The 11,188-nt window shown below is 25.2% G+C and overlaps 1 protein-coding gene across 1 annotated transcript; it reads right to left on the bottom strand.

Annotated features, from left to right (window-relative positions):
• Positions 1-1,647: 1,647 nt before the first annotated feature.
• On the bottom strand, positions 1,648-10,442 carry LOC113549586 (sodium/potassium/calcium exchanger 4-like). The gene is made up of 10 exons (XM_026950962.1): positions 10,334-10,442; positions 8,797-8,946; positions 8,503-8,706; positions 6,512-6,702; positions 6,202-6,349; positions 6,043-6,150; positions 5,700-5,945; positions 3,757-3,858; positions 3,462-3,691; positions 1,648-3,047 (listed from the first exon to the last, which is right to left on the bottom strand). The coding sequence occupies exons 2-10, from the start codon at positions 8,930-8,932 to the stop codon at positions 2,973-2,975; spliced, it is 1,440 nt and encodes a 479-aa protein (XP_026806763.1). The 5' UTR covers positions 8,933-8,946; positions 10,334-10,442; the 3' UTR covers positions 1,648-2,972.
• Between the last annotated feature and the right edge of the window lie 746 nt (positions 10,443-11,188).

Genomic DNA, 11,188 nt, shown 5'->3' with positions numbered 1-11,188 from the left:
GCTAACATTTAGTATGAGCATAAAATCCATTTTTTATTTTCTGTTTTGGTGTATTGATGATATTTCAACTTTACATAAATGACCCACCCAGCATTACATTTTTTCGATTAATTAACCGATTATGTATCATTTGTTAAAAATAATCTGTTATTCGAATAATCGATTAATTAATAAATAATAAATAAATACACATTGATCATAATTTCATCAAAATCAGTGGAGTAGTTCCGGAATGCATCGAGAACATCATACTAGTCGTATACCCGTCGATAAACTCGGAACAATTTATATCTACACGCCGATTGACAGACAAAAAGGTCAGGTTGCAGGTAGCTGAAAACTAGCGAGCCACACAATTATGTATATATATATAGATATTATACAATTTACATGTTTTTTTTTAATTTAAAATTATCAGCGTTTCTCTACTATATTATACATGTTATATACATATAAACCTTTCTCTTGAATCACTCTATCAATTAAAAAAAAAACCATCAAAATAAAATCCATTGTGTATAGTTTTAAAGATCTAAGCATATATAGGGACAGACAGCGGGAAGCGACTTTGTTTTATACTATGTAAAGATAAAAATTTACAATTTTTTTATTTACTTACATTTTTTTAGCATTAAATCATTGGGGGTAATGGAGGGGCAAAACAAATTATTCATTTTTTTGGGGAGAGCACCACCCCGGATAATGACATTAAGTTGCAAGCACTCAAATACTCTAGTACATGAATCACCAATTAATATTTTAATATGGCCACTTAGGACTTCAGAAAGTTTTCAGTAGCTTTCAAAACTTATTGTAAATGATTATCCAAAAAGAACTAATTTAAAATAAAAAATTGAAATAAAATTAATTTTTCGCCCACGAGTTAGGAGAGTTTATCCACAGGCCACCATTTAGTAACCATGTATAAATATGAAAGGGTAATTGATGCTGAAATATATTACCTATAACAAAAACCATTTTAAAACTAATAGGGATTAAAAAATAAAATAATCAAAATAATTTATACAATTTAAGGATACTTATAAGTCATTAGTTAAATTAGTTGCTTTTCGTACAATATAAGTAATTATTTATTCCAAACGGTTAATTGTAACCAAATAAAAAATTCAGTACAAAATACATAATTAAAATAATTTCTTAAAATTAACAAAATTTAAAACTTAAAAACAATAAAATATTGGTTATTATTTATTAATATTGACAAATTATTCTATAAGTATCGAACGGATTATTGAATCTTAAAAACGTAATTGGGCGGGAACAGGAAAAGTGGTACGCATTTTACAGATACTTAAAGTGTTTTTATTACAGTGAAGGTCAATTGATTTTTTATTAATTTTTAAAATGTATTAAATTAAGTTAAAATATACAACAAAACGTGTATTAAATATCGCGTATTTAATGATATTTAATTCAGTCTGGTCTAATTACTTAATTTTATATCTATAACTAAATACACCTGAGTATTTTCAATAAAATGTATATATTATTTAATTTATATATAACCTATATACTTCATTATTATGACATAAATTAAAACTAATTTTCTAATTTTAAATTATTTACAAAATAAAAAATGTTATACACAAAATTATACTTTCATTCAATTTTATTGAAAAAAAAAAAATGTAATATATAATATGAACCTAGGTGCATAATACATTTTAATTTATAATATAGCCGTTATATTTAATCGAAGTTTCTTTCAATAGTATTAACTAACAAAAATATCTATAATACGAGGCATATTCAAAAAGTAAGTATACTGAGGCTCTCACGACCGCAGGGAATATTTTTTTTTACTATTTTCGCTACTCTGCTGTATAGCTTTACTCTTCTTCTTTATAACAAGACCATAACAAGTTCAGTACGTTGAGAACTGTGATCACAAAAAATTTTCTCGTGAAACATGTCGATCGAGTCTGCCGCCAAGTGCGAAATCCACGCCGTCATTCATTACCTCTTTGGAACGCTATAAACTGGAGGGTGATAATTTTCTCAAGTCAATTGTTAATGGAGATGAAACTTGGGTTGCACACCATAGTTCACCCTCAACCAAAAAATTCAAAACCATCATTTCAGTCAAAAAAATTATGGCATTAGTGTTTTGGGACCACAAAGACATCATATTGATTAAATATTTACCTCAGGGGGAGACCATCAAAGCAGCAAGGTATTGTGAAACCCTAAAAAAATTGAGGAGAGCCATTCAAAATAAAAGGAGGGGTCTGTTAACAAGAGGAGTCTGCCTGCTACACGATAACGCCAGACTCCACACAGCCAAATGTCGTGAAGCAATTTTTGGGCTCATTTGGATGGGATGTTTTGAACCGTATTCCGTATTCCCCGACCTGACGCCTTCAGATTACCATTTGTTCACTTTCCTGAAGAAGCACATAGGTGGAAAAACATTTTCTACTGACGAGGAGGTGAAGGGGCGGTCGAGAAATGGACAAAGCAGGTGGCAGCAGACTCGGTCGACATTTTTAACGAGAAAAATTCTTGTGACCACAGTTTTCAACGTAGTGAACTACTGAACTTATTATGGTCTTGTTATAAAGAAGAGGAGTAAAGCTATACAGCAGTGTAGCAAACATAGTAAAAAAGTATTCCCTGCGGTCGTGAGAGCCTCAGTACACTTACTTTCTGAATATGCCTCGTATAATCACAGCACATAATTATTATTATAATATATTATTTAATAACATACACGATCTTATTATACTATAGGTACTTATTTATACCAGACATCAAAATTGTCTTAAATATTTTTACAAGATAACACAGGTTTGCCTTTCTAACATATATTCAAAGATAGGTACTGATATTTCAGTCTTCAAAAACAAAATCAATAATCCGCAGTTCGTTTCAACGATGACATCAACCATTTACATGCCATCGTTCATCAACTCACTCAAGATGATTGAGCAATTAAGCTACTCGAATTGTTCTCAGTGCGTTGCATATTCATTGTACACCATGGCTGAACAAATGAATAACCATATGAAAACAAGAAATCCACCTAACTATAAATGAAAAAAAAAATGATTATTTTCTTTCTAAAAACATCAGTATTTAAAATGGTTTTGACAAGCTTTTTTAACAAAACTGTTATTAAATTATCAGACAGTTATTTATTTATTAAATTTAATATTAGTATAATATTTATATATTATATAATACATAAATACATTTAAGTTATATAGATAAAACTTACTTATCTTTTTAAATATTATTTTTAAGTAATTAAATGTTTAAAAATGGATTTTATTTATATAATATTGAAATTATATATACAAATAGCCTAGTTCACATTTTTTGTATTCATTTTTAGTTTAGAGTTATTTTATAAAAAAAAATCACTAACATATAGTACACCAATTAAAACTGTTTAAGTTATTCGACTTTAAATCATAAATAATAGTATATATTATACATACTTTTTTAGTTAATACAAATGTTTTGGCGCACATCAATATCATAAAACCAATTGTACTTAACATTACAGCTATCGCGCTGTCGTCAAGACTTCTCGAGTGAACATTTATGGATGCGCTCGTGTTATCCTTATTGAACCACATAGCTTTTATAAACCACGGAACACCCAAACAAATTAAAACATCAAATGTCGATGAACTTAGTGCGGTACATAAAGCCATAGTACCTTGTCCTAAAATTAAAATAATACATTTATTGTTTACTGATCGTAATATATATTTTCACAATTTATTAAACCTTGTCTTGCAACTGCTATACTAGACACCATTTCGGGTACACTCATACCAATTGCTAATAGCGTAATGCCCATAACTGAATCAGGAATTGAGAATTCATTTCCTAAAAATAATTTTTATATTCATTACACTAATAATTTATCTGGTTAATAATATTTATAAATAAGTAATTCTGTACACAGTTATAATGTTATATAGAAGTATTGCAATGATTCTCATTACGTTTAACTATATAGTATACAATATAACAGTAGTCCCCAAAGGCGGGCCATAAAATATTAACGTTACTAATGTCTATATTTCCGTTAAAATAATATTTCTTTACTGACAAAATTGCACTGAGAAACTTGATGGGATTCTCGACAACCTCTATACGTGTGAACAATTTTTAAATAAATATAGGAATAAATTAAATGTTAAGAATGATTTAAGACTAAAACTATACAGTTTTAATCTTGATATTGACTCTCTAACAGGGGGCAAGTAATGTCAAAAATGTCATTAAATTGTTTAACTTGTGATAAGATTCAATAAAAGGTTTTTTCTTGATTAACAATTGTTTTTTTAATTATTTTTATACAGTATGACGATTATGTTTTCCTTATACCTGACGTAGGGTTATAAACATTATACAGAGTGATCCTTATTTTATCAAACAACACTCATTATTTCAAAAAGTATTAATGTTTTTGAAAATATTTTTTTACATAGTTTCAAATTTTAAAAAATCAATGTTTTTATTAAAAAGTTTATATTTTTAAATATTCGTTATCCTTATAATTTTTTGAGTTTTTACTTTTTTGAATGACAACATTGATTTTTAATTTCATATTCTAAAGCAAAATAATTTTTGAGTATTTTGATACATAAAAATCGAATTTAGGGCGAGTAGTTAATGAGTTATACGTATTTACAGTTTAGTTGCGCGGAGTGGAGTGGTACGAGGCTACCCCGCAAAATGTTTGTCCACTACTCCGCTTGTCTAAACTGTAAATAAGTATAACTCATAAACTACTCATCCTAAAATAGAATTTTATGTATCAAAATACTCAGAAAATTATTCTGCTTTGGAATATGAAATTAAAACACTACGTTGTCATTCAAAAAAGTAAAAAACTTAAAAAATTATAAGGATAAAAAATATTTAAAAATATAAACTTTTTAATAAAAACGTTGTTTTTTTAACAATTTGAAACTATGTAAAAAAATATTTTCAAAAACATTAATACTTTTTGAAATAATGAGTGTTGTTTGATAAAAGAATCATCCTGTATATGTATATACGTACATAGGTGTGCTATTAGTGAGCTTCAAAGTTTTTTTCACAAAATTGGTAGTTCGCACAATTAAACTTATTGTGCTAAATATAGAGGGTCCCTTTAAGATTTATTTAGTTTTGTGTTAATCAAATTCGCAGATGTATTATTAAGAACTTAACAATTTATTCAGGATTATCAATAATTTAAAATCCTCAATATTATTACTACTCAAAATTTATTTTAAACGTATAAAATACGATGAATTAGAAAAAATGTTCACTATGGCAATACGCATATTACTCCAAAATTTGTTTTTAATACCAATATTATATATCGGACAGTTTTAAAATTTTATAAAATGATTCTATATTACTATACAAAATATTAATTCAATTAATAATAGTTTTTTTTTAGAATTTTCTTTATACATACATATTTTTAACGATGAAAAAGAAGTGAATTTTATGATTGAATTTGTTATTTGTTGGGCAGTATGGTGCAATGGTCACACAGCTGGCCATGGCGTGCGTAGTTGTCGGTTCAAACTTCGGCACGGTGCAAAAAAACTACTACGTATTACCACGTCGTCGTTCCGATTACCTACTCTAACATGCCACAGCCAGGCCCACTCCAATGGGAGTGACGTCCACACACGTAAAAATAATTTTCTTATATAATTGCTCACCTATAATTGTAATCAATTCCACAATGAAAAATGATCCACATCCAATCCAAAATATACACATAAACATGGTTATAGGTATCCAAAAAACTCTATCTAGACTATCACAACTAGGAACAGTCACTTTTAAAATTAGGACTATAGGCCATACTAATAATTCTTTGAAATTTAATAGTTTATCACGTATTCTGTCCTTCCATTTGGGTAAAATAATATGCTCCTGCACTATAAATCCATTTTCTGCAACTCCTAAAAGTTATTAACTTGCATACTTATCTATATATATACTCATTTATATATTATTACTGTTCGTCTGTTCATCTACAAACTTCACATGCCAATTTACCATTTAGAGGAAGTATCGGCTGACTTTCACTGCAATCGTCAAAAACTTTGTTCTTTTGTTGAGAAATATATTTAAATATTTTTTCAAAATATGAGCTATAAGAGAGAACTGTTGGGAATTATTGACAGCCACGAAAATAAAAAAAAATAGATTACTTACTTAATAAGTATATCATGTAAACTATAATTAATATGAGCGCTTCGTAAGCATAAACCTTGTTATCAGCCAATGACCAAACTAATAATGATATAGTTAAAAGATACATAGATACATCACGTGTGATCGGCCAATTTTCCAAGTGTATGAACTACAAACAATATATTTCATTATATTTTATTAACATTAATTATCTTATTAATTTTAATTTATATATATTTTGGTAACATATTGTATTATTAAATTGTATCTATCAAGGTATTAGAATTCATAATATATAATTTTGTGCAGACTATTAAAAAAAAACATATACCTCTTGATCAGCCATAAGTACACAAAGTCCAGGAACTAAGAGTATATTAAATAAGCCAGTGCCGACAACAGTGCCGATTCCGACATCGCCTTCTGTAAAGAACGTAGCTAGTATATTGACGAATAGTTCGGGACATGCCACTGCTGCAGCCATTACAGACGCTCCCGCAACATCCTGACTCAACTTCATCCCTAAAAAATTATTAAATAATCTTGTCAAATTACACCACGCGAAAACATTATAATATCTAACTAATATATTTAGAGTAATTATTTCATGGTAAACACTACTAAAGATTAAAGTTATGATTTTTTTTTTTTTTTTTAATTATACTTTTAATAAATCGAAGATAGAATTTCAGTATTTTTATTACTCTTATTTTTTTTTTTTTTTTTTATTATTTTTCTTAAAATTTTGTTTGTCCAATCCCAAAATTTTAAACGTTTTTATAAAGTTAATCTTTATCAAATTATTAAATTTAAAATTTATTTTACTATTTAAAAATCAAAAATTTATAATAATGTACAGTTTAGTTAAGTTGGCCTATGGTAAGGCGTATTAGCTATATCTATCAAATATATTATCAATTTCTATACACAATAACATTAAGAAAAAAAAAATATAAACCACTTTAAAGTTATTATTGCCATGAATCTATTCACCCCATAATATTTATACGTTAGTATTCATAAAGATCATTAATTATTCGTACCAACTATTTATTCTTCTACCTTTAACCAAAACTACTAATTAATACCTATATATTTTGGTATTAAATTAATTTATCCCACTATAAGAACTTTTGCGTCTGCTATATATCAAACTGCCTGAACTGTCTGAATTTAAAACAATTGTAATAATTAAGTATTTTAAAATAACGTTTACATTATAATCTGATTTATTCTATTTGATAAATGCAAGAATATAGTAAAACTAACCTATAACCTATGAATATTAGTAGTATTCTTGTAATGATTATGAACAAACTTCTAAAACTAAAGAATTTCTACAGTAGGTACATAAAGACAAAACTTTTTTTAATAATGCATCATCATTGATTACCAATATTAAATAACTACTATATATTATTTTATATTTGTATCCAGTGATATTGATATTTTATTTTAGTCTTATTTGTTGTATTGTGAGTTTTACCAATAATACATTTTATAAACTTATTTTATTGTACTTTATAATTCCTATTAAAAGAATTAAAAAATAAAGAAGAAAAATAATATAATTATTCAAATAAATAGATAAGTGTTTTATTTATTTACTAGACATACAATATTGTTGCATCTTATGAGTTTAGGTATATTTATTTATATACAACTATATTTACGTAATTTTATATCAATATATAATAAAATTATTAATCATAGCTTTAAATACAATTAAACAATATTATAGTAAATGTCTATTTTTAAAATATAATTATTGCTTAAATGTTTTAAATAGATGAATATGATTATTTTATGAATATTAAGTTCTATTGTTGTAAAAAAATAAGTGAAACCGTTCTGAACAATTTAAAAAATTAAAAAATTATTGTTATCACTTTATCAGTTATGCAATGTAATTCACATAAGGTACCTACTGAGTTATCTGTTAATTGTTTTATAAATTTTACAGTCAAAGTCTAAATAAATTGATACATGTTTTCTTATAATCAAACAACAGTAGTACAATCTAATACTGATTTAATTTATTATATTATTGTTCTGAATAAATAATAAAAAAATTTCGGTTTTTACTGTAATGATTTAGCATTAGCAACAACAAAAATAAATAATATTATCAAGCAGATAAGAATCATTGTGCAATAGTTTATATATAGAAATGTGTAATGTTATATTATTGCAGAATTTTGATAATTTTAAGTTAAACGTTTTTATACTTTTTTTTTTATTGAAAATACAAAATAATTTATAATACTACCTATTTTATTTTTTGTAAAAAAAAAAAAAAAATTGAATATATTATTTACTCACTGTGAGAAATTATATGAATGCTTGGCACCAAATAACGATTGCATACTACCCCTAAAAATAAAAATAAGTACAAAGCAACAACGGAAGTACACAATATGGTATAAAAGCGTTCCTCGAAAATGAAAATCTCTTCAAAAAATGATTTTTCCTTTTGATTTTTCGTTTTGTTGATTGATAATAAAACGCGCGTGACATGTTTAATATCTGAAATTTATAAAAAAAATTCATTTTCATATTTATTGTATTTTCATGAAGGTAAAATTCTTTTATGATGTTATAGATTTTAAAACATACCCGATTCGTGTGAAATTCGAGTATTTGACTTCAAACAATAAAATATGAGTACAAATATAGCTAAAGTAATTGAATAAAGTTTTGCTTTCCAGTTTTTATGATTTACTACTTGTAAATAATTTTCAAATGTTACCATAATTATTTGTGTATCTAGATTAAAAAAAAAACATTTAAAACATTTTCATCATATTAGTTTTTATTTAAGGTAAACAATTAAAGAATTCAATTATTTATATTGAAATGGCACACAGTTAATCATTATTAAAATGTACACAGGGATTTTTCTTATTTTGTATGTCACAAATATGGCAAAGATTATATCGGTTTTTCAGTGACTGTAAAATTCGTGTTTTTAAATCATGCAAAATTTGTTAAAATTTATACGTTCATAGCTTATAATTTTTCAAAAATATTATTTTTAAATTTTATAGTTATTAAATAATGCTTTAACTATAACTTAACTATGATTGTATACTATTTCTTAAAGTGTAACACCTATACTAAAAATAAATTTAATTTTAGCCAATAAGCTTCAGTTTTATGATAAGTATTTAAATATTGTTATTTGAATTAATAATCGAAAAAAGTTTATTTTAATTTAATCATTGACATAAAATATTTCTTTGCAAAGAATCTCGATTTAAGTTTAAAATTATATTTATTCCTACAAATAATTTTATTTTAAATTATAATAGTAAAGATTGATCATATTTTTATCCTAATTTTAAATTTATATAGTAATATATAATATATATATATACAAATATATTTTAAGTTGTTCAATAAGTTAATACAGACACTTGAAAAACTATGAAAAATATTGACAAAAATGGGTATGAAGTAAGATTCTGAATAGAGGCTTGATTAGATTTGCGTAAATTGAGATCCAGTCAGAATCATACTTTGAATATGATCAATGATCATATTGCTGTAGTTTTTAATTAATAGTGATTTAAAAAATTGTACAATACTAACTTGGTCGAAGTGAGCGATGCGAAAAGAATGCACGCATGCATACTACGTATTGTACGTAAATGTTAATTTTTATATAGAAACAATACACATATTTCTTAATTTAGTTAGAAAATAATGATAAAAATAATTATATCTGAATATCTTATTATAAATAATTAATCAAAGATATGAATAAAAATATTTATATACTGCGGTAGTCAGTTAAGCAATTCAAAAAAATAAATTTCTCTTACACTATGAGAAAAATAAACAGTTTTTCAAATACATATTTTTAACAAAAATACATATCTTAACGCTGCTTACATTATAATACGGATACATAATATTTCTGTATCATATTTTGTCTTAAGATTTATTTGTATCTGTTGAAAGTGATAAACGAACGTGATTAAATATAATATATTTATTTTTAAAAATAAAGCGCCTATTTTAAATGTAAATAGACAACTAACAAATTTGTTAAGTCACCACAATTTTTTTTTGTTAAAAATACATAAAACGCAATTGTTTTTTTTAATAATCTTTTATATTTTAATAATAATAATAAACCTTTAAATCTTACCTATATTTATAATAGTGAATATAGCTGTCTTAAAAATGCAGGTAGTTAGGTCAAAGCGCAGATCGTCACTGGTTTAATTACTAATATTAATATGAATAATAGAAACCAGTGTCTAATAAACTATCATAACAGAATATACGTCATTACTTGATAACAAATCGTAAATACAATAAAGATTAATCAACAATATAAAAAATAAAATAAAAACATCACTTGCAATTCATATTTTATAATGTGTAAGTGTAATGATAACAAATTTAATTTAAAATATTGTAATTTGTATAAATTCAAATTTAAAAAAGGTTTAAAAATGTATGGTGATATAAATATAAATCTCAACGCCATAAGTATTATTATTAATTGGAATGATTATTTACGTATTTAAAATAAGATAAGCACTGTTACTGCGACGATCAATGATCACTTTATGGAATTAACAATAAATAAACAAAGGAAATGTTATTATATCACATTAATTTTATTCCGATAAGATATTGTATTTTGATAATCTTAAATAAAAAAAATTATTGTTGTTGTTTTCTAGGTGTGTCCAGTATTGTACAATGTAAAATATAATATATTATAATGTATATTATATTAATATTAGGCAACCTTTTTGGACCTTGCGAGAGCACGCGCTGAAGAGCACGAATTCATTTATTGCAATATCACGTAGGCGGTAATTCGAGGCTATATAATATATGATTACAAAAATATCGCTGTTAATAATCTTTTGCTTAACAAAAAAAATTATTGTTTAAAATTATATTAATATGTTACCTACAAAAATCATTAATCAATAAAATATAATTTAAAATTTATTTTCGTAAGTTAATCAAAATGTAATATTAAATT

This window comes from Rhopalosiphum maidis, chromosome 1 (genome assembly GCF_003676215.2).
Source record: "Rhopalosiphum maidis isolate BTI-1 chromosome 1, ASM367621v3, whole genome shotgun sequence".
Lineage (NCBI taxonomy): Eukaryota > Metazoa > Arthropoda > Insecta > Hemiptera > Aphididae > Rhopalosiphum > Rhopalosiphum maidis.
Note: the sequence above shows the minus strand (reverse complement) of the source record. Positions and strands in the feature narration are given on the sequence as shown.